General features: G+C 41.3%; 1 protein-coding gene across 1 annotated transcript in view; it reads left to right on the top strand.

Annotated features, from left to right (window-relative positions):
- LOC119720859 overlaps window positions 1-23,283 on the top strand; it is a 31,890-nt gene extending 8,607 nt beyond the window's left edge. The window contains exons 2-8 of the mRNA XM_038190725.1: window positions 9,880-9,907; window positions 10,144-10,488; window positions 15,794-16,144; window positions 16,433-16,804; window positions 17,072-17,472; window positions 17,545-19,305; window positions 21,982-23,283. Coding sequence (XP_038046653.1) covers window positions 9,880-9,907; window positions 10,144-10,488; window positions 15,794-16,144; window positions 16,433-16,804; window positions 17,072-17,472; window positions 17,545-19,305; window positions 21,982-22,242 — 3,519 coding nt within the window. The 3' untranslated portion in view covers window positions 22,243-23,283. The remainder of the gene's footprint in view (window positions 1-9,879; window positions 9,908-10,143; window positions 10,489-15,793; window positions 16,145-16,432; window positions 16,805-17,071; window positions 17,473-17,544; window positions 19,306-21,981) is intronic.
- The last annotated feature ends 1,361 nt before the right edge of the window (window positions 23,284-24,644 follow it).

Genomic DNA, 24,644 nt, shown 5'->3' with positions numbered 1-24,644 from the left:
ACAAACATTTGACCACATCACAACATCAAATCAGTCCATTACGTTTTAATTTTTGTTCTTATAATTAAAGCTTCTGAACGCAAACTGTAAGGCACAAATATGTCATCGTTAAAGCCGAGTAAATTTCCGTGCTCTCTCCGTCTGCCTGTCGGGGCCATGCGTTGCGTCACACGGCAGGGGAAATTGCCTGCCCTCCCCATGAGCACTCACAGACTGACTGTCCAAATAGAAATAATAGGTCGTTTGATGTAAACGTGGCATCGCCTAGGCGGACAGCAGGACTAGTAACACGTCAGCGTTAATCATAAAGTTAAAGAGCGCTGGGTGAGTTAATGTCTTGTAAATGCACCTGGGAGAGAGGTTGTCTACCTCATAATACCCGGGCTATGAACAATGATCGATGTATCGCCCATATGGTTCAAATTGGCTACGTTGGGTCTTTACATGCATGGAAATAATTGGTGCATAGCCCTGGGTATTCATCTACTGACATTATTACATTATCCCATGCAACAACATGCAGTGTTGTCTCAATACTTGACCCATTTCTTACTCGACTAAAAAAAAAATCATCTTTATAAAAAAAATACGCCCTCTTTCCATAAGAGCGTTTTCAGTCCGTTTTGTGCCGGTGCAGTAATTTGGTCTGCATTAGAATACTTAAAATGTCTTCTAACAATTCAACATTGAAGATAAACAATTCTTGAAGTACATTGCCAAAATAATATTTTTTTTATAACCAACCCGAATAAACAAGCACCAAAACAGAAATGGAACATGGGAAGGCGGGACGTTTCACTCGATATATCACAAGAAATTAATGTTTTTGAGTTCGTCTGTTTTTTTTCTTTCTGAAACTGATTTCAGCATTCACGTCATGCACATTGTCACTTCCAAATCAGTACGATGAGCGCATTTCCATTTTAATTGGATTCTTGAATGGACTTCCTCTTAACGGCAGTTTTCGTAAAGAAAAAAGAAAAACCTGAAAAGGAGAGACGTCATTCGTTCCCTTGAAGCCAAACCACTCTTCTTATTAATAAAAAGCATTTCCAAGGCTCTGAGGCAATTCCCTTGAGATGATTTATTTATGTTTCCTCGGTACATCGGGGATTGCTTATAGTCAGGCAGATTGGTGCACCAAAAATATGCTGGAATTGTTCAGTTGATGATAAATGCATGAAATTTGTATGAGTATGTCATGGAAAAGATATTTGGCTATAAGGCCATCGCAGATTTGTCCTTTGAAAAAAAATATCATAGAATAACATGCAATGACCGCCATTTTGAAATTTTGACAATTATTTCTTGTTATCCTATGACATTTTTTTTTCAAAAGACAAGTCTGTGATGGCCCTATGGCCAGATATCTTTCTCATGGCATACTCTGACTGTATCAAATTTCATGCCTTTAGCAAACTGATCAATCTTATCACTAATCTGCTGTACTATTAGGTGCAATTGCCGCCTTTGTAGTAAGAGGTCCAAGTTACCATCTTAATTCCTCCTGTGGGTCTTTGCAATGCTTGGACCCCTCACATGGTCGATGATCAGTCCGTCTTCAGTCATCACTTTTTGCGCTCTTAAAGAGACAACGGCATTCTCATCGTGAGTCTCGTACTGTTGTTTGCTTCGTACGAAACGTTTGTATAATCCAAACTTTGATAATGCGTTTAATAAGACAGTTCAGAATGCGTTAACAAACTCGTTAGCGAGACCCCAAAGTTGCACATCGACTATCGTAACCATTCAAAAACGATATTAACTTTTGCATTGTAAGTCGCAGGTTTTTATATTAACTTACTAATGATGTTAAAACAAAATACATCATTCTCAAATGAAGCTTTCAGATACACTTTGTCCGAGCCCTGTCAACATTCTTAAAAAGATTGCACTTTACATTATTTTGAGCTCAAAACAACAACTAAAAGGGCAAGGCCCGGCACGCTAAAGTACTTTTAATGTAGAATTAAAACACTGGCTGAAATCCTCAGGATTTCCCAAGTGTATCTGATATGTTGTAGTTTGCAAGCTCTGAGCATGCCTATTTCATCGGGCAATGAACTCGACTCTTGCGGTCCCATAACAAGAAGCTCTGGCCAAACTCTACTGTTTTGACAGTCGATTGTGTATTCTGCAAATGGAACATCCACGGCCGTAGGAAATAACGCAATATAAACACTTTGTAGCAGTATGACAACACTTCGGTCTGTACAGTTGAAGGACTGTCTGTCTGGTAATTATGGTTACATTCCGATATACTAGGCCATCAGCCTCGGTTCAAAAGTTTGGCAACCGGTATCAAATGAGGGGAATAATCGTCATAGCGATTTTGGCGAGGTATACACCTCCAGAGTTGGAAAATATCTGATAGCATTGCAGCGGTGGCAGCTTTTTGGGTGTTATCACCTTTTTGTCCATCAAAATGCTTGTTACCACTCTAGGTGCGGTATACCTTGCGCATTTGCACTATAATCATTTATGCCCTGATTCGAAACTGACCAAACCCCCAGGCTGATGGCCTATACTCCCTGATAAACCTTCATGGACAACGTCTTTTTTTGTGGAACAATATCGCTTAAAATACGTGAAATGTCAATGAAGGCAATTTTCTAGAAACATAAATGTTTCAAAACTGCAATAACTTGGGTGCGAATAATGCACCTTATTTTTTTTCCAGTTTCGCAGTGCTTGCAAAATGAAACCTTAAGGGAGTTGGTACAATTTCACGTAACAGTAAGACGTAATTGTGAGGTGCAAACTATCAGCCAAATCAGCAGCCAGAGAGTTTAACTTATGGATTATTTGATTTGAACGCCATTCCGTATTTTATTAGGGCATCCCTTTTTACTTTTTTCCCCCCTCATTTCCGACCGACCCAATTTGGGCTGCCGACCCAAGAAGAAAACAAACCACATTTTATTGCCGCCGACCTTGTCTGAAACTCCATTACCCCGAAAATATAATGAATGGAAAAAAAGATACACAATTCAGGCAAGCAGACTCTGTGTTAATAATGAATGGGAGGTTTGCGGTAACATCACGTGAATGAATGATATCTCTATAGTGAGTTGTGTGGTTCTGAGAAGAACCAATTGGTACAACTCGAGGTTTCGAACAGTATGCTCGTGGACCTCAAGAAGGACATGAACATGTCAAAATGAATACATATTTTTAGACGAAGCACGGCGTATGGCCTGGTCCATCGGCAGCCCTGAGCGTCGAGGGGAGTGGGGCATAGTACCAACTAGAGGGGCCCACTATCATAAAAATACAAACATACACATGTTTGGCTTTTGCTGTTGGGGAAAATTGGTCGCCGGGGGGGGGGGGGGGGTGGCCCCACCAGCCCCCCCCCATCCCACAAGATGTGCACCACCAGCCCCCCCCCCCCCAATCCCACAAGATGTGCAGATGTTGCCTCTCGTCATATTAAGGGTCTATACAGGTATGTCATTGCTGCCACTAGGGCAAAAACGTAAGTGAGCTGCACGGTGCAGATATAGTGTGGGTCAACTACATCTTGCAAAAGATGGCTTTATTATTTCATTCAACGATATCAACGCATGATACGCTTATTGCTGTAAGCAAAACATTGCAATACGCAGTTTTGTTTCGACATACAGACTTCAGAGACACGATCAATATGAGAACTTTAGAAATGAAATGCGACGCCCTCATGAATTCGATGAGGTGAAGTTAACATTGTGAGCGCAACAGAAATCACCTTTTTGCATAGACTCAATGGCGTCAACGCAATTTGAGCTAAAACTGACAACTATACACCAAAAATAATGGTGATAAACAACTCCAAATGAAGAGTGAGCCTATGCCGGATATCGTCCATGAGCTGGGCGCCCGTAGCCTGCACAGTTAATAATAACCAGTCCAACTAACAGTGATTACATTTAGTACTCATCTAGTACAACCCATACCCGTGAATTTTTAGCCTAGGGTAATATACACCATTCATTCATTCACACGATGCTCAAGATTTTACTTGCGTTAAGACTGACCATATCCTTCACCGCACTGACCTACAACACATCACAGTGGCCACAGTCTGGGATCCACACTAATATTGGCTGGAGAATTTGATAGACGAAGATCTCAGATTCGTTCAATGTAATCGAGACGGTCGAATGGGGCTTATGGTAACAGACCAGTGAATAAACTGTAATAGACCCTAATTAATATCTGCTCCGACTTCAGAAATTCAGGAAAAATACTAACATCTCTTAATTTGATGAGGTGTTCAACACACGCATCAAATTAAAGCTTATATCATTATCTTTCATTTTCTGTTCAATTCGTTGGAGTAATCGATGACTTTTGGGAGAATTTCCATCCGAGTATGATCACCTTTAAGAGTAGTCCTGAATCCTATCGCCATTTTCAAAAACGAGGCCTGCGCTCCATTGCAAAATAGAACGCTTTTATGGCCCATTTTCATCCTAATTTCACAGACATTCTAGCTCACAGTCCCGATGCAGGGCTTCCATTTTTTTTTAAAAGCCTCATGTTCATGGCCCACAAAATACAAAATGCGAAGAATTTGAAAGCATACAAATCGTGTTTTGGCTACCGCAGGCAATTTCAAGCCAATTTTCTGCCATGGACCTTTATTAGGCCCTTGATATTTGTTTAAGGAGGTCAGTTGATTTGCATTTTCTTGTGGAGAGGACACTTAATTTGTTCAGACAATGTGGGAAAAAAATACAAAACTGAAGTACTTTATTTTACAGCAAATTCATGAAAAATAGTTACAAATACAAACATAATTCATTTAACCCGGAGGCTCAATGGCGAGTGTGCAGTTTGAGTGATACACAAATATTATATCAAGTGTCAGAACACGAAAACAAATCTTCGCATCCTGAAAGCCAAAAGCCATCAAACGCAACCGTGAACATTTTCTCTTCGAAAGACCTTGAATCAAGTAGCACCCGAAAACCATCCCCATTGAGTGCTTTCTTTCAAGGTAAATATGATCGATGTAAAAATAATCAAGTTTACCTTGTGCAAGGATTATGTTTTTTTTTGTAATGCATGTGAAAGCATTTTCTATGTGTGGAAGGCCATTTCAAATGTCGCAATTTACCTGTCATATTCAAGGGAAGTCTCGAGACCATTGTTTAACAGTCTGGGATTTATGCTAATGCAAAATTCTACAGCATGCATCTTTGGTGTTAGTGTTGTTCGACTACAAAGTTGCAGATTTTGATTTTCTGCTGACTTCCTTCTTCATATTTTGCTGTTTAATTAACGGTAGCTGGTCAAAGAGCAAACACACACCTAAAGTCGCTTTTTATGAAGACAGTCGATACTCATTTTGATCTTTGAAACTACTTAATTATACATGTTATCGATGAGATAAAATGAAAATCATTTTTTTTGACGGAACGATAGAGATTGGTTCGTCTCCCTCTGATTTGTTGGTTTCGTCCTACATTTATACTTGGACACAAATGAGAGATAGGGGAAAACTAGTCTTGGATCTTTGCAGCAGCCTAAAGCAGCTATTTATTTGACAAAAACTTCTTGGTATAACCAAACGATGGACCATCACTATGACCCCTTTTGTTAGTGGGCTCACCTGACCCAAACCGATTGGACCTTGACCTCGTTCATCTTTTACTGGGAATATCTGACCCAAACCAATTGGACCTTCATATTGGTCATCTTTTAGCGGGCACACCTGACCCAAACCACGGACCCTACTTTTGGTCCTAATCTTTGATCATCATGTATACATACTTCAATTTTCAAATAATATTTCAACTCTGTTCAAATTGTTTCTTTCTGAAGTTAAACATATATTTTTTAAATTCCATGTGATATTAACACAGATGTACTGTTGAATCGTCTTCAATTGTATCTTAAAACAGCAGACCATACTAGCTGCAGAGCCAACAGCACTCGTAAATCTCGTCGTATGGAACTATGTCGAAAACCAACTCAATTAAGTGCATTTTTAAAGGTTTTTGTATGCATCTGAAAGCATTTCCCATGTCTGGAAAGGCATTTGAAACGTCGCATTTTCCATGCCATATTCCACGGCAGTCTGAAGACCAGTGTAAACAGTCTGGGCTTGATTGTTATGCAACATTTAATGTCTACAGCACAAGTGAGATAAATGAGATAACATATTTCATAATAATGAGGTATTTGCAAGCTAGAATTTTTTTTTTTAAATTACTGAATTAGGGGTGTTATTACTTTTACTGAAATCATATTTTTTTTGGAAAACACGACAGATATTGTTTAGCCTCACTCTGATATGCTGGTTTCGTTCTACCTTTTACACAGTGTCTTAAATTTTCTCTTAAATCAGCAGACCATGTTAGCTGCAGAGCCAGCAGCACTCGTATATCTCGTCGTAGGAAATTGTGTCAAAAATCAACTCAATTAAGGGGCCATTCAGAATTTTCCTTTCGGAAAAAAATCCATTGCTGCTTGGCGGAGGCAAAAGCTGTCTCTTTGCACCTTTTCGACAACAAACATGACGCACAAAGAAACAAAGATCGGTAGGTATCTCGCATGTTGTGACGGTACATGTTGATGTTGTGACATCCATGTTGGCAGCCATGTTGTTTACAGTCGAGTCGTGAAAATGCCGCACTCGTACGTTCACGCATGCATGATGCATGCAGTATAGCGAGCGTAGGCTGCGGTCCTCGTATATAGTCTTGGAGTCCAGTGGTTGAATTATGTGGTATTTTATAGCGATTGGTAATCGACGCCCGCGGCGTGTTTTAGAGCCGATCTAGTACACCTGGTATCCTGCTACATCTGCACGGCCTAACACCTACAAACGCCTAGCGTCCAAGTCTACTGAAAAAAAATGCATGTTACTTGCTATACTTCAGGACAGTCTCAAGATCATTGTAGGACAGTCTCAAGATTATTGTAAACAGTTTGGGATTCATGCTGATGCAACATTTGATGTCTACAGCATAAGAGTAATGAATGAGAAAAAAAATGTTTCATAATAACAAATTATCTACAGGCTTGAAAATATTTTTTTTTAAAGTAATGAATAAGGGATGTTATTAATTTGACTTAATTCATTTTTTGACAACACAATAAGACTGGTTTGCCTCACTTTGATATGCTAGTTTCGTAATACATTTTTAAAGAGTCTTAAATTTTTTCTTAAATCAGCTGACCATGTTAGCTGCAGAGCAATCAGCCCTCGTAAATCTCGTCTTGGGAGCTATGTAGATTAGACTTTCAATCTCTGAATGCTAATGGGCACATTTTGTTTCAGGTTAGACACAACCTCGTCCCCAGTGCTTACTTTATTTTCAACCGCGTTTCTTATAGTAAACCCTGGATAGGAAACTTTCTTCCTGTATCCTGATTCGATACCGCAATTGGCTAATAATGGATGATAATCGTGTACTTGGTGCTATTATTCACAACTTGCAGTACGTGTTTTCGCGATCATTCGTCCACGCCTTCTCGAAAATACTAATTTCCTTTCCAATTTGCTTATACTAATATCAAATATGACACTGCATGTTGTCTCGATAAGATCGTAACAGTTTGATTTAAAAAAAAAAATCGTGTTTTCGTAACTCACGCCGTGCTCGCGCTGCTACGAATTGACTCTTTTTTTTTTTTATCCCGGACACCGCATACAAAAACAAACGCTAATGTGTAACGCATATCCAGGCACCAGACTGTTCCTCATTTGCATACGTGTTCAAAAATCTTGCACATGCGAATGATCCAATACCAGTGCGGTAGAGCCGGTAGTGGTGGGCGCGTACTGCTCGACACCCTGGGGACGAGGTTGGGTTAGACATGATCTCTAGGGCTTTCTCCCTTGGGTAACTATTGGGTGAAGCGAACGCCATTATTTCAGGCATGTATCCTATACTGCTATAATAACGATTGCCATAATAACTTTTGCACTTTCGTAAATCTGATCGCCTTCAAACTTAGTGTACACATGCTGCACTACCCGGTCCACGTTGATCGCGATGACTTCATTTGTGTCATATGACGTCACATTAAAGGCGCATTTTATCATTCGAAGTACAAGTCTGATTGGGTTGAAACTTGGTAGCGTGTGTACATAAACAGGGACGTGGTATGGATGAAAATTGAGGTGACGTCATGATGACGTCATTGCGAGTCACGTGAAGTCACATTAAAGGTGCATTTTCAAATACTACCGGTATATCTACTAAACTGTAAGCGCGTTCGAGCGTGGTACTCGTGTTAACACGAGTTTACTCCTGAGCGCCCGAACGGCAGGAGTACGACCCGCGGGTCAGCAAGAGTATACTCTCCGTCATACTGGGAGTATACTCCTGCACCGAGAGTAATGCGCACGCAATATTTTCCTGCACTTGGAAGTAGCAAGAGTAACACGTGCGAACGTACCCCGAGTGTCCAATTTGGTTGTTACTCGGTAGAAACCTAGACCAAATGTGCAATAGATGAACATTGATGTGACATCATGATAAAGTCATCACATGTCATGTAATTGAACCTTACATTGGCATTTTTTCCTATTAAAGGCCTATATCTATAAAATTATGTGTCCGATGTGTTGTAACTTTGTTTATGTAAACCGGGATGTGTTTATATCGATGAAATTTGAATTGAGGTTGTCATACCGTCGTCACATGTCGCAGAGTCATTTCAAACAGCCGAAACATACTGTGTTTGTCCGCAAACACACTTGTAGTTAAGGCCAAAAAAAAAAGGTCTCTGGTCAGCGCTCGCGTCGATTTTAATCATGCGCGTCAATTTTTTTTTTTCCCCAAAATGTTCCGCGGTAGCTCCAACAGCGACCTCTATTGCCGCACCTCCTCATTTTTTTTTACCAAAGAGCACCAAGAAGGGGAAATTGCACCAAGGCAAATGATCGAGAGCACCAAGGCACATTATGGAGGACACAAAAATGTACATGAGGACACCAAAAAAAGCAAAATAGTACCTCACCTTGTCTGTACAATCCAAGCTTGAAGAAGAAGAAGAAAAAAAAAACCGCGTCGCCGCGTCAATTCCGGAACTTTGGTCTGACCAGAGACCGAATTTTTTTTTTGGCCTAATCCTTAACGCGTCAGGGGATTTTAATACGGGTTTTCAAACCTTTTCCTCGAACCCATAACCTATAAATATATATATGTCGAAGTGAATAAATGAAAAGCATTTTAGTAGCGTTGGTATCGTAATATGCCATTATGACATTAATTATTACTTAATATTTCCTAACTCATCCTATTATCGGGATCATTATGATTACATTACGATCGCCACCTGTTTAATCAACTAAGTAAGACGAAGGTTGTTTTCCTGCACCTGTTTAATCAACTAAGTAAGACGAAGGTTGTTTTTCTGCACCTGTTTAATCAACTAAGTAAGACGAAGGTTGTTGTCCTGCACCTGTTTAATTAACTATTCAGACGAAAGTTGTTTTCCTGTAAAATTAATTGCGGTAGTGGCGGCATGCACTGGCGTCTGGCGATTATGCAGACATTTTATTAATCCGACACGTGTAATGCGACATTTGAACTCCATGAAATACAAGCTCATTGGGTGTACTGCGCATGCTTCGTGAAGATAATTACACGTACAGTGACAGAACACGTGTGGGAGTCCTAATTTCATAGGAGGATCGGATTTTATAGGGGGCCAAATTTCCTATTACACCAGCACTGACTCCACCATCGTCTAGCAACCACGATGAGCGATCTTTGTCCAAGTCACATGATCATGTAATAGTGAACATCTCAGAGGGAACAAAAAGGCAAGGCTTGCTAGGCTTACCGCCACATTATTGTCGGAATCGGTGAGGCAAACAGTCGCGTCAGTATGAATGTGACGCTTTTACTCCTTTTCGGTTTCGCCGTATTGTTACAGTCTGGTCCAGTGATTACTCAGCCTGCAGGTAAGTTGATGTAACTTTTCCTGCTTAAAATAAAAAAAAATATTTTTTACTCATCTCTCTAGCTGTTTATTCACTCTCTCAAATGCAAAGAGTGAAAATTCACTTCCACGATCGGAAATAGGAACATTTCCACCTTAATAAGGCTGGATACCCATCCCAACAAAACAAATCTTCTGTGCATGTCATGTCCGTTACCCAGTTATTTTTTTCTTCAATTTTTTTTTTTACTAATTCAGCTATAGATCTTCGCATTGTGGATGGCCGTTACCCTAACGAAGGTCGGGTGGAAGTCCGTTTACCTGGCCACGAAACATGGGGTTCATACTGCTCCGTCGGTGCCATTCTGAACTCCAGCTTCCTGCACGCTCCGGGCCGCGTGCTGTGTCGCCAACTGGGTTATCCCGCCCTGTACGCGATCAGCAACACGGCACAGTTTGGCACGGCCACTGGTCCGATATGGCTGCAGGGAATCGACTGTGGTTCCGTTGTCCAACCCCTGGAGGAATGCACTCTCGAGCAGTGGACTCCGAGATACGACGGGTGCGATCATAGACACGACGTTGGGATCAAGTGTTTCACGGGTAAGCAGAATCAGTGCAATCTCATGATTGTGCCCTGTTTGCAGTGGCAGTAAATATTTTTTCTAAACGTATGTCCATAGTAAGTAATTGTCTGGGTTGGTTATCCATTCAGACTGAGAACTTGGGACAATGGAATGTGTGCGATTTCAATGGTAAAAACCTTGGGAGCTGTCGAGAAAAAGTTAGTGCACAAACAAAAAGGGAGCAAAAGAGGAAAGGATCAGGTCCTCAATAGTATAGTAAATAAATAATTATTAATAAAAATTGGAAGGACTTGCCGAAACTTGGGTCAGCTAAGTTTGTTGATTAGTAGTTTCAGGTCAATGTACTCTTTAAACAGTTTGCAACAGTTTTATTCGTTTTTAGTTATGAAAAGAAAATGATAATAATACGGTTCATACAAATATTTATTTTTATTGGAAATTCAGTTTTTTTTCTCAGCTTTGTTAAACATTGGTGATTTACTCTATAAACTTATGAATTACTCCATAAACCTCTTCTTTGTTTATAAACTTATGGCGATATGCATTTAAAACAAGTGCCCTCCCCTCATCATTGATATTCACACGGGCACATTTGTCGAACGTTCCCCATTTCGTGCCTCACTTTCGTCTTGCGAGTGACAGTACCCGACGGTTGCCTTTAGCTTTTATAGGCATACAATGTATATGTCTTGTTAATCTGAGTACTGACTGTACCCTGCATAAGCATTTATAATCATACGTACCGTTTCTATTGTTCTTCTAAGTAGCGCTCGTACCCTGCCTTAGCCGTATCATTTCCTTGCGTTCCGAGTGTATTGTTAATCTGAATGCTGACTGTTCCCTACGTAAGCCTTTTTAATCCTACATAGTTTCTATTGTAGCGCTCGTACCCTGCCTTAGCCTTATTCTTTCCTGACGTTCCAAGTGTACTAAATCTGAATACTGACTGTACCCTACGTAAACCTTTATAATAGTGTCTATTGTAACGCTCGTACCCTGCCTTAGCCTATTTCTTTCCTTACGTTCCAAGTGTATTGTTAATTTGAATACTGACTGTACCCTACGCGTACCCTTTATAATAGTGTCTATCCGTAAATTGTAGCGCTCGTACCCTGCCTTAGCCTTATTCTTTTCTTACGTTCCAAGTGTATTGTTAATCTGAATACTGACTGTACCCTACGTAAGCCTTTATAATAGTGTCTATTGTATCGCTCGTACCCTGCCTTAGCATTATTATTTCCTTACGTTCCAAGTGTATTGTTAATCTGAATACTGACTGTACCCTACGTAAGCCTTTATAATAGAGTCTATTGTAGCGCTCGTACCCTGCCTGAGCCTTATTATTTCCTTACGTTCCAAGTGTATTGTTAATCTGAATACTGACTGTACCCTACGCGCGTACGTAAGCCTTTATACTAGTGTCTATAGCGCTCGTACCCTGCCTTAGCCTTATTATTTCTTTACGTCCCAAGTGTATTGCTAATCTGAATACTGACTCTATGCTGTACCCTACGTAAGCCTTCAAAATAGTTTCTATTGTTGCGCAATCTTGGCAAAGGTGCAGGCAAACAAAATATGCCCGTGCAGAGAAAACCCATAAACAGAGTGTTGAAATAATTCCAAAGAAATGCCAGCTCTTCGTCGAGAAAAAATCAACAGGGGGTACACTTATCAATAACATAAATTAATAACATAGATTATAATGGAACATGGTTGTGGCCACGGGATCCATGACCAAAGGCAGTATGTACAGTAGGCTGAAATGCTGAGAGGACTCTCTGCATTTTGAATTCATATACCTGCACTAAACTAATTAAGGTAATTTAATTAATAATACGATTTTTTTCCAAACACATCATGTACAATGTACATGTACTTGCAAAATTGCTTCGATAGAGAGATTCAGCAGGCATTGTGCCAGACAGCTTTAATTGTAAGAGATCCTTTTTTGTTATGTAGATTTTTGTACCGCTCAACGAGTTGGAATCCTCTTGCATTGCTATCATGATTAACACAAGCAGCAAACAATTTGAATAATAAAAGTAAGGCAGTGGACAGTCACGGTGGACGGTAACTGTGGGTGGAGCGTGGCAAGCAAAGCTTTTCATTGGCTGAGACGTAAATACCCGTCCTACGTACGTACAAAACAATGAACACTTTTAACACAACACTTTAACTGGCCAAAAAAAAAATTCGTCCAAGGAAAACTTAAAACTTTTAGAAAACTAAGATCAGGAATCAGTATATTGGTTTGAACTACTCCTCTGGAAAGGAAATACTACTCATGAAGCAAAACTTACTGTAGAACTTAAACTTAATCTTTAAATCAAGTGAAGTTACATGAACTTTGGATTAATTGAAACTAAAGTCATCACGATGTGGCAAAGTAAGTCAAACTTCAAGACATTCTCATACATAAAAAATACCTTTCAACACAATACATCTCTCAGTAGTTGACAGAAAAACTTAAAAGCAGGACTCACCAGTGAATGGATGCGCAGGAGGTAAAATCTGGCATCAGTTATGTACAAGTGGCAAGGGAGCTAGTGAATAGAGGCGCTCACTCCATGATGCCTTGCTGCTCAATGATCAGACATAACTCTTAACAAAGGAAGGTCAGTGACCCTCTCTAAAGTAAACAGTGTAAGGGGCAAGAGGAGTCAGGGTACTAACCTTGAGGGGAAGGGCTGCTACTTTTATTTAGAAAACAGACTTGGAATCAGTGTTGTAGTCGAGACGGGATAGTCCGAGACCGAGACCAAGACCGAGACCAGAAGTTGCGAGACCGAGACCGAGACCGAGACCAGCCCCTTCAAGGCGGACCGAGACCGAGACCGAAATGATCCGAGACCGAGACCGAGACCGAGACCGAGACCGCGGATAATAAATAACAATATAAACAACAAGACACTAATTACAGCTGAACAGTCTGTCCTTGAGATGTTGATGTTAATGGGGATGTGAAGGAAGTGATTGAAAGTGAGGAATCACTTGTACCTGCTTAATTGTGTCATGCGAGTGCTCTTCGTGTTTGCTTCATGCCATAAATTACAACATGGCAACAAAATTTGTTATTGTCACAATCAATTAAAAAAAATTGGAAACAAACTAATTTAAAGAAGTAGAAAACCTTATTTGATGAACTCCATATATTTTTCCCACTTTTTAAAAAATATTTAAAAAAAAGATTGTTTAACTACTATAAAGTGTAAATCTGATGCAGAAACTCTAACTTAGGAGTACGACAATTTATACTAGTTTTTGCAAAACTTGAAGATGTTGAAACTTGACAAACGTAAAAAGTTAAAGTTGAATGTTTCATCTGTTATGGGAACTCGGACCCTAAACTCCACAGCCACCCCTTGGTTTCAGCAATGACCACTAACGGATATTTAAATGCAACTTTAATTTTACATTGGACCTCCTTGTAAACCTGATTCGAAAAAAATTTGGAGCAAGAAAATATTGATAATTTTTTTTAAATTTCAGTCATGGAATATAGATTTGTACATGTAGACTAAAACATTGAGAGATGGTAGCCAGATATGGATTGGTCTGCCCCCCCCATCCCTCTTTGTGATTCTCCTTCCAACCCTGCATGTTTGTGTGTCCCTTACATGTTTGTTTCTTCAGTTGTTCCTCTGTCATTTACCTCTGAAGAAGGCCTGGCTAAGGCTGAAATGTAATGCCACTTTATTTTTGTTTAATGTCAATAACATTACACATACTATAGAAGTTCGATGAACCATATTTGCCTGATCTATCTTCTGTTAATCTGCCCGCCGTCATCATCACCATCAGCCTACTTGATGGCCGACACAATAGAAGGGCGCTGTCACAAACTGAATGTGGTGGGTGAGATGTACTTTTATAGGATTCACGGCTCAGTGCCAACGCCTCTCTGTGTTTTGTACCGTGCCATCGTATCGCCCACACGGCTACTTTGCTGGGCAATTTACTTGAATATTTTAGTGATTAACAAGTACGACATATTGCCAATATATTAATAGTTTATTGTGATGGCCGTAAACAACATATAGCGATTAATGGAACACAATTCTTCTCGACTCATGCAAATGCAATTGACATTGAGGAAGGAGACGAGGCAGGCAATTAGACTCTATTTTTGTGTGACCATGGCAGTAGCTCAATTTGTGTTTATCACAGATGAAAAGATGAATACATGGCGAGTCAAAAAGAAAGTGGCCGTATGCTAAAAAAAATGGCACGCTCCATTTTGTAAAAAATATAATTGGGATAAAGAACATGTTATTGAGTAGTAACTGTGACCATTTCACGTAATTTGCATACTCTATTCCCAAGTCGTGTCTATTTTAATAAAGAGATTACAAAATTCAGCTGTCCACCACTAATACCAATTTAACGGTCTTCGAATTGATGAATATCCATTAATAAATATAATGAAAAAAAAACACCTTTTCCCGCCTCCACGAATAAAGGAATAATTGAAATGGAAAATAGAAAAAAATTACCAATATTTCTAGGGAAAAAGAGTTGAATTGTTCCCCATATTCAAAATACAAAGTCTCGACTCGAGACCAGCCAAAATATCGAGACCAAAGGGGACCGAGACCGAGACCAAGACCGAGACCACAGTTCCCGAGACCAAGACCGAGACCGAGACCGGCAAAAAGTGGTCTCGAGACCGAGACCGAGACCGAGACCGAGACCGGTCTCGAGACCTACAACACTGCTAGTAGGAATAAAGTAAAAAGTACAAAGAAAACTAATACTCCTCCACATGTACTCGTGTACACTTCCTGCGTACACGAAACATAAGACCCGACTCGGTCCAAGTCTAAATTCGTCTCGACTAAGAAGCAAGCGCAACGTACAAGCCTGTTTTAAAGGATTATTGTCTCATTGCCTACAGTACAATGGGATCCAAATGGAGTCATTGCAACTTCCTTCATAGACGGCTCTTGCATACATGTATACATAGGTTGCGTTTAACGGACTCGATTTACCTGAAACTTAAATTAGTACTCAAACGAATTGATTGCACCAACAAAAATTGACTTATATAAGATTAACACAGTCACGAAGAAGTAATAAGATAAACGCTGTACATTAGCATGCATGACGTTTGATACAATACAACGAAGTTTCAAATTAACCGACTTCTCACGTTCCGAGGGCGGGGGTATAGGGGACATGGTCGTTGGTTAAGGGGCCTGAGCCGCCCCTCCATGATCCATCCATCATCTCTTGGTTACGCCATTACCTGTACTTCCCATTGGCTCTCAAGGCAACACAATTCATGATACATCATTCGGAGACCATGGTTGCTTGAATTACAGGTGATATTCGCTTGGTTGGTGGGAGGGCAGAGAACGACGGCATAGTAATGCTTCATCTTGGAGGCAACGAATTAGTTCCCCTCGTATACGATGGAGTCGCCATGCCATTCAAGGATCTTGACTTTGTCTCCGACTTCATCTGTAGACACCTGGGCTTTCCATATGCAGTAGGACGTACAAAGAAGGAGGTGCACGATGCAAGTCAGCCGATCATATGCGAGTATCACTTCTCCACCCTGGAAAGATCATACCAGTGTAAAGAGTTCTTCGAATGCATTGATGAGAGGATGAGGATGTGTTCAGGTGAAGAGAAACGGTCAAAATCCCTGCTTGGAGTAGTCTGTGCAAGAGGTGAGAAGTTCCCTCAGTAATGTACACTTTTGACCACAAATGACTGATAGCTTTTACGAGTTCCTTGGAACTGACTGAATGGAAATCTAATCGCTACGCTGATCGCTTTACCGTTTGATCGGATTCTAGTTGAACGCAGATTTTGTAGTCAATAAGCCAACGTGAACAGAATATGAAGGGAGATGACTATCTTCGTTGAATACAAGGCATGTGTCACTATAGGTTTTTTTTCTTGTAAATTGCACAATCTTAAATTTTGACCTACTACCATCATTTCTATTTTGACAGAGCATGAAGTGCTGCCGCCAACTGCAACTCCGGAGTTTCGGTTAACGCCACCTGACTCTCGTTGGAATGGATCACGGCACGTTGGGTTTCTGGAGGGCCGCTACAATAGCTCAGACTGGAAGACAGTTTGCTTTCATTTCCTTCCACTCTGTACATTTTCTGGTATCAACACTGAGTTTAACCAAGTCTGCCGGGACCGTGGCTACGCCAGGGCTGCGAATCGGCTATATATACCGTACTTGGAGTCTGGATACAACAGCACCGGAGATGATCTCATCCTAAGACGTGCAATTTTCAAGAAGCGATGGATGTACGGGCAAAACTCTTGCCGCGACCATAATTATTCCCTAGTTTTCATTGAATGCGATCAAGGTAAATACGCAGTTTTTTTTTTTTTTGGGGGGGGGGGGGGGAGGTGAGGGGGTAAAATCCAAATCAAATCATGCTGTTTACAACAGACAGTGATATTCAGTTCAACTTGTCATGTACATGTTAACTACACTTCGCGTTGAGGATCTCTTGCACACTAACTTTGTATTCCTCCACAAAAATTCTACCAAGCTATGTTAACAACTAACTACCGTATTTTATTTATAAGACCACAATTTTTCATGAAGTGTATTATTGCCCTTTTCACAGGTGTGACTATCTATGGTTTGACGGTGTACCCTTGTCCAAAACAATCATGCCTTGGACGATGCGGGAGCCCTGCAACTGAGACACAGTGTGGTTGTGATGTGTTGTGTACGCTGTGCAACGATTGCTGTCATGATTACTCCACGCGGTGTCACTTGCAGCAACAAAATGTCACGGATGAATTCTTGCTGGTCGCATCGTTACACGACTTCTTGTCATGTGTCATTGTCGATGACGAACGCGCGGTGCTCGTGCAGGGATGTCCTACAGATTGGCCGGATGATGAGGTTGAGTTACGTCAAAATAATTCCATGTCAGAGCAGGTGAAATACGGAGGATTCTTTCATGATGTATATTGCGTGATATGTTATTACAACGAGTCCCGCGTCATCACCACGAAGCTTGTTGAATACAAGCGTGCATCTAACAATAATTCGACCAGAAACGACATAGAATTGGAAAATAGCTCTTGCCAGTCTTGGCATGAAAACACAATCCACGAAACGGACAATGATTTTAGCTCTTACAGTAGTAGTTCATCCGAATACGAAGCAGAAAATGCAGAAAGCTATGATCTTGGAATTGACAACTGCAGTGTGCACAATGTAAGTTTGGAGATCCAGACTGGATGCCGCGCATACTCGGCGATGGTAGTCGCATCGAATGGGCGAGTATACAAGAATCCGCATTGCGCATTTTGTAATGGGGTGAACTTTTCCGGGTGGGACTCTGATTGTTCGCCCTTCTCTGCGAGGTGTACTTTATTGAAACCTGTGGGTTTGCTTCTTGGCAGACAAGATTTTGTTTGGGTTCATGAAAACTCTACATATTTTGTTTTACTGAGTGATGTACATTGCTTCAACAAGCAGTACGTGATACGCGTCAAATCATCTGTCAACTTGCATGCTGCTGAGGTGATGGCCATGAATCAGTCCCAGACATCGGGAATGATGCAGTGTTACCTTATCGTCCTTAGCCAGCAGAATGTCCAATCAACATGGCCGTTTTATGTAGCATTCATTGAGGGTAAGAGGGTTTCCTTGTGGGAAGATGACACCTCTGAAGTGACCACGTGGGATTTCGGTAACGTTACTGATTTTGAGGCCTTGCTTGATGATAGCGTGTTACCATATCACGATGAAGGCAGTTCTAACAAGTGGGTTGTAAGGTGCGGAGTCGCCCAGGTGGAATTCGATGAAATTTGCGGCTTGGTCGACGATCACATTGAGCCCTGCGAGGTTTCTTTGTATATTACCGATGAGGAGATGTTAAAAGCCTTTAATTTCAGTGGCATCCAGGTTGTTTATGTGGGTGGAGGGCTTCTTGTTGAGGCAAAGTGGGTGTCCTACACTCGGTCCTATCAATACCACCCAAAGGTCCAGAATACCTCGGCTAAAAGCACCACTGTAAAAGTGTGTGGTAAACCTTTCTTGAATGAGGAGTGCCGGACGCCTGTTATTCAGAAGACGAAGCTGATGAGCTCAGGTGGTCAATCAGTGGTACAATACCAGAGGAAATTATTCTTAGAAGACCGTGTCGTGTACTTACCAGACGATCGGATCCTTATCTGTTCCAGCATCTTCACAACCGTAGACCCACTGAGCGTGGTGAGTTACGTGTCTTACAGCGTATCGACGGTTGCCCTTGTTGCAACTTTTACTACTTACTGTGTATTCCCAGCCCTGCGGAATGTGCCGGGTCGAGCCATTATGGGGCTGACTGCTGCTTTGTCTACGGCTCAGCTGCTGGCGCTTATACTTGTGGTTACGAGAATCACCGACCCAGCGGTATTCTGTGTGATCGTAGCTGCACTGTTGCACCACCTTTGGCTGTCCACTTTCGCCTGGATGAACGTTCTCTCCTTCGACCTTCTGAAAACCTTCTCAGCTAAGCAGACCGTCCGCCGAAACAAGCGCATCTTCTTAGTCTACAGTGCTTACGGATGGGGCATCCCTCTCCTTATTGTCGCCACATGCCTTGCGATTCACTTCATCTGGGGCCAGCAACTCGATTTTCAATACGGGGCGGGGCCGGGGGAAGATACCTGCTGGCTTTCGGGACAGTACGCCATTGTAGGCGCCTTTGTTGCTCCCATTGCATGCAGCCTGGTCGCTAATGTCGTCATGTTTGGTTGGACGGTGCGTAACGTGCATGCATCAGTTGTTGCCGGAGCTATGGTTCGTGCTGACAAATCCAAAACCAAGGAGCTGGTCAGAGAACTACAGATCTATTTCAAAGTAAGTTTACCCCTTTCATTAATTTGTTAACCCTTATGGAATTGTCCAATTTTGGGCTTCTCGAGTCCGGGCGAAAACTATGCTCCCAAACTTTCCTGCCATATTCGCGTCCACTGATTTTCCATACATTTTAGAGAGATGTTGGTTGGCTGGTAATCTCAAATGTGACGTTATTTTGTTTGCGCTGTAACCACAAGAGGGCACTTTACTATCACTATCCTTCGCTCGTACCCCCGCTCTGCAAACAGGGCGGGGTACGAGCACCGAATCTTGTGAAGGAAGTGGGGATTGCATTCTTGGTAACTTATCATGACCTATGTATGAAACATCTGGCTGCAGCTGTTTAAGTCCGCAGTTAGCCAATGCGCGCAAATGCTATCCGACAACTTTGCCATAGAAATGCACGCATTTTATACAGGATGTGATTTCCTTTTTTTATTACGGACCATGTGGACAAATTTTGATCGTCACACGAGATGCAATTGACCCTACGGGAATTCGAAACGGAGCCTGAGCAATAGACGGGAATTGAACAATTACAGGACAGATAATTTTTACAGATTTTCCTGCATTAGTACGCTTTTCAATGAAAACAATGAAAACCTTTGTGAATGGGATTAAAAGAGTGATGACTCAGTACCTTGTATAATAGGGACGTGGCCGTGATGACTTGCACATCACATGTCACCAAAATCTCTCCAATCAGAGCGTGAATTCGTCAGCGTATCCCAGCGTCATGTTTGTAGGGTGGGGTACGAGCGAAACACTATGCGAACTTTTTGAAAATTTCAAGGGTATGGAAACAATAGCTGTCTTTGCACCTACCCATTTAAAGCCAGAGTCCATCATTTGCAGCTATCCAAAAAGTGACTGGCGTAATTATTGTTGAAAAACGTACTTGGTTGAAAGATAGTTAGGGGACTTATCTCCCTGTGAAATAATTCTTTCTGGCAAGCTGTCATTTTGAAGAAATCATTGAAAGAATGCCTTTCCAGCGGTGCTTCTAAGCACCGTAGGAAATTCAAATTAGTAGTTCGTTTTGTTACTCGGCGAAATGCGCACAGGCACAGGCACGATGCATAAACGCGCGCGGTTGCTATTATTCGTTGGATTAGTGCGCGACATCGCGTAGCTGCAATCGGCTAGTGAGAACGTGTCTCGGGCGCTGGATTCATGCCCAATGCAAGACATGATTCAGCAACTTTCGTTTTGAAATCGAAATCCTAGAATGTTAAGCATAAAGACTCCATAATAATAAGGCCAAGATATAATTAATTTAACTTCATAACAAATAGCTGTGGAATCGGCCGATCGATTTCCTCGGTAAAACGGTTGCTTTTTCCAGTTGGGCTAACCAACTTCATCCTGCACATGACGGTACATGACTGTACATGTTGGCCTACAGGCTGGAACACTGGCTTTGTGAATAATCCATCATTATTCCTTAATATTAAGTAAGAATGCTCATTTCCATGGCGATAACTTCCCAGATAACATTGACACTAATACAGACCAACGTTGGTAGTTGGACGCCAACGTTTGCCCGACGTTGGTGCAGCTGGCTAGCGGTGTACTGACAGCATTGTTGATGTCAGAAATGTAGGATGGCTCAAAGATGGTTCAGTGTTGTACCGACAAAATTGGTGAAACGGTAATTTATGTTGTTTCAACGTTGGCTATAAATCGGATCGTTCGGGTGCAGCTTTGTCCTGGCGGTCGATGTTGGTGCATACCAATGTTCCCCGGTCCCTATGTTCACCAGTCGCTATGTTTTATAATAATAATAATAATAATAACAGATAATTTATAAGGCGCACAGTATATGGAGAACCATTCAAAGGCGCCGGTCACTAGCAAATCACTGTGGTTTAAATTATAAATTGAAAAGATGAGTCTTAAAATGGCGTTTGAATGATGACATATCAATGTGTCCCTAAGCTGCTTCCCCTGTCCAAATAATCCTAACTTTAACCCTACCCCTAAGGACCGGGTATTCGGGAACATAGAAACTAGGGAACATAGGTGCTAGCGTCTATTAATCAAGTTTGAAACGACCAGGAGAATGTATACAGTATAACTACTCTATGTTCCATGGCTTGGGACCATTTGGATGACGAATAATAATTAAATTGTCTTAAATTATTGTACCAACCGACCGAGTTCTGATGTGTGTGGCGTAGGGCGAGGCCAGCTAAATACATACTAAATAAGCACACATTTTGAAATCTGGCAAAATTCGCCATTTTTTTTTGTCGGTAGCCTTCCCCATACTTCTCTTCGAAACTTGCTTGAAGTTTCGATTGCGTTGAAAGAATGTCAGGCAAAAAAAGTGAGGTGGTCTGAATGCCAGGACCACAACGAACTATAAACCGAGAAAGAAATTAAATTAGTCCGTGTTTTGTTTTTCACTTACTAGTCATCCGTTAAGTTGGATAAAACGACATACATTTTTATATTCGCAAAATCAAAACGAGGGGAGGGGACAGGACATCACCTGATCACCCCCTCTTATGCTGCCTGTGGTGGTGTTTCACGACGTTATGAGCGATGGTAGGGGGCATGGGCGTCGCCAGGATTTTTTCTAGAGGGGGGCAAACATTTTTTTGGCCAAAAAATGCTTGTATTTCTCCAGTAACTCACCAAAAGTGATTCTTTTTTTTCTCTATTTATGCACAGATTTCTGCTGTCATGGGGTTCACGTGGGTATTCGGTTGCCTTGCCAACCGCATCAACCACGTGGTCCTCTGGTACCTCTTCGTCATCCTAAACTCTCTGCAGGGGGTCTTCATCTTTCTCTCCTTCGGCTGGAACCGCCGCATCCGGGCTCTCTGGAGGGAGAAGCTGGCCGCTAAGCAACCACGCGGGGCCTCCGACGCCAATAAGAGCAAAACTCAGACCACGCCTGTGGTGTCCAAGCAAAGTAGTTCAAATATATAAATGCTACATTTGATTGATTAAAGTTTAGAAGTTGACTTCGCCGCTAACATGCGATACACAACTAGTGGGTCATAAGCCACGTACACGCGGTCATTAGCGTGCTGGCATGCACTTATACCGTCTTCAATGACGCATCTATATTTCACACACAAAACTATTCATTTTGTGCAAACGCTCTTTTAAAATTTCGCTTTTAATCCTTGAAAGTATAATTGGGCAAACTGGGGCTGGATTGGGGCCCAATTTTGCGCAACTGGTTCCCATTTGGGAAATGCACCCGGGTATTCGATTGGGGCCCAACTGGGCAATCTTGGCAAAATTGGGATTTAGTTGGGCATACACACTGAATCAGTTTATTGCATACACATTTTTATTTTAAACTATTTTACTTTATAAAATACTCAATTTAACACATACACTTTCTCAATTTCAACTATACACGTTGGCAAGAAACGTTAAGTTGAGATTTCTACCATACTGCACGGAACAATCACTTACAACAAATCCCGCAGCTGATGGAAGTGTGCAGTAACCATGATTACCACGTGCATTAAATTTGGCAAACACATGTAGCTCTGAATTCATAGCTGTAATGAATACGTCATCGTCGTCGCCGTGGAGATATCAGAAAAAAATCATGAATACTAGAAAAGACCCACAAACGAATGAACAGTGCTTCCATTAAGCAGTTTCACGAGATGTATGTGCCATCTTGTTCGCGGGGGCAAAACAAACACTCTTTGCTAGATGATGAGGGCGCATTTTTGAATGATGACTTGTACATAATGCCTAGGTCCATAAAACAAAATGTAAACCCGGAAACATTCCTCCATTGACACTTGCCTGTTCATTGTTCAAACAGTACAGCAATCGGGCTTATCCATGATCTTCAAGAGTCTCCTCAAGTTCCCCGGCACCTGCAAATTCTCCTGAGTTTTCTCTCGCTGTGGTCCCTCGATCCAGTGAATCCGCCTGTGTTGATAGATTTGTTGAGGGCATTTGCATGTTCGTTGGTCTTTCAATCCATTCTGCATAAAAAAATAGAAATAAGATCACCTATTATTTAAACGTGCACTATGTAGGATAGCGATAATGTAGAATCAACCAAGACTAAGCATAGAATCAACAGAAATAACAGAAGATTCCTTGCTAGTAAGTATCCCTAAAAAAAATGAAATAGTAACATTAACTAGTCATGCTAGTGTCAATCATGCCAATATTCCTGTAAGAATTTGGAAAGCCCACGCAAAAGAGTCCATTGCAATCACTAAATCAGTAACCGAAATTATACTTTATAATAAATTGTTACACACAATATACAGTTAGGTGTCAGTCACAATCTTGGTTGGACAAAGGTCGTATTTACTCTTAAAAGAGTTTCTCTCAGCTGCCAGTCCCAGCCTGCATGCACACACCACACACCCGTTGGTGATGGCAGCCGTTAGTCTGGTTAGTCCGCAGTGACGGATAACGTAAAATGCTGAGTCAGGGACCAAAATAGTGTAGGTTCAGCCAATGAGATTGCCGATAATAAGTTAATTCGTATTTGGCAAATTTTGATTTCGGGAGCTGCTCGGACAAAATGAAATAATGTAAAAAGTATTACTTTCGATAACATATTTTGAGACATAGGTCTAAATAAAAAATGCAAATAAAATGCAGTGGATAGAAATATGAAATATATATATATAAAGGTCACATTACCATAATTTACAATGAAACTGGGTCCCACTTGGGACTCGGTTGGGAAGATGTAAGCAGAAGTTGCCCAACTTTGCCCTGTTTCTGCCCAAGCGGGTCCCAGTCGCAACACTTTTGCCCAGATTTGCCCAGATCGTGCTCACTTGGCACCCATTTGTAATAACTCGGGCCCAATTGCCTAGTCAAAAACCCAATTGTTTTGCTATCTGAGTAGTCAAAGCCTTCTTCATCTTTACCCCATAGTCATTTTTTTGGGGGCTAAATTCATAAAGAACAAATGGTTTATCTCAATGGTATTATTTTTTTGTAGTGCCACTGTCGGGTGCTTGGCTCAAAGAGAGGTCTGTAACCGTGTTCTTAACTAGGAACTCGACGGGCTTAGCAGTCTGTGTCAAGCTATCACCATTTTTGGCACCACGCTCAATCATCAAGTGAGCTCGACAGTAAACACAACATTCAGCCCGGCATACACCACAACGGTGCTCCATAACGGATTTTGAAAAAAAACAACCATCAAATTAACTCTTTAGTGTGCTACAGTACTGACATTGTCTGTACATTTTAAAATATTTTGTAATTACTCCTTCATTCTTTCGTCAAAAAAATCATACTCCACAAGTTCCCTATTAAAACATAGCTAAAAAAAAGCATCGAGAGTGCCACTTTAATCCCAGTTGAACTTTTGATTCCAGAAGTTCTGA

The sequence above is a fragment of the Patiria miniata genome, unplaced genomic scaffold (genome assembly GCF_015706575.1).
Source record: "Patiria miniata isolate m_02_andy unplaced genomic scaffold, ASM1570657v1 HiC_scaffold_9, whole genome shotgun sequence".
NCBI lineage: Eukaryota > Metazoa > Echinodermata > Asteroidea > Valvatida > Asterinidae > Patiria > Patiria miniata.
The sequence above is the reverse complement of the archived record's forward strand: the minus strand, read 5'-3'. Positions and strand labels throughout refer to the sequence as shown.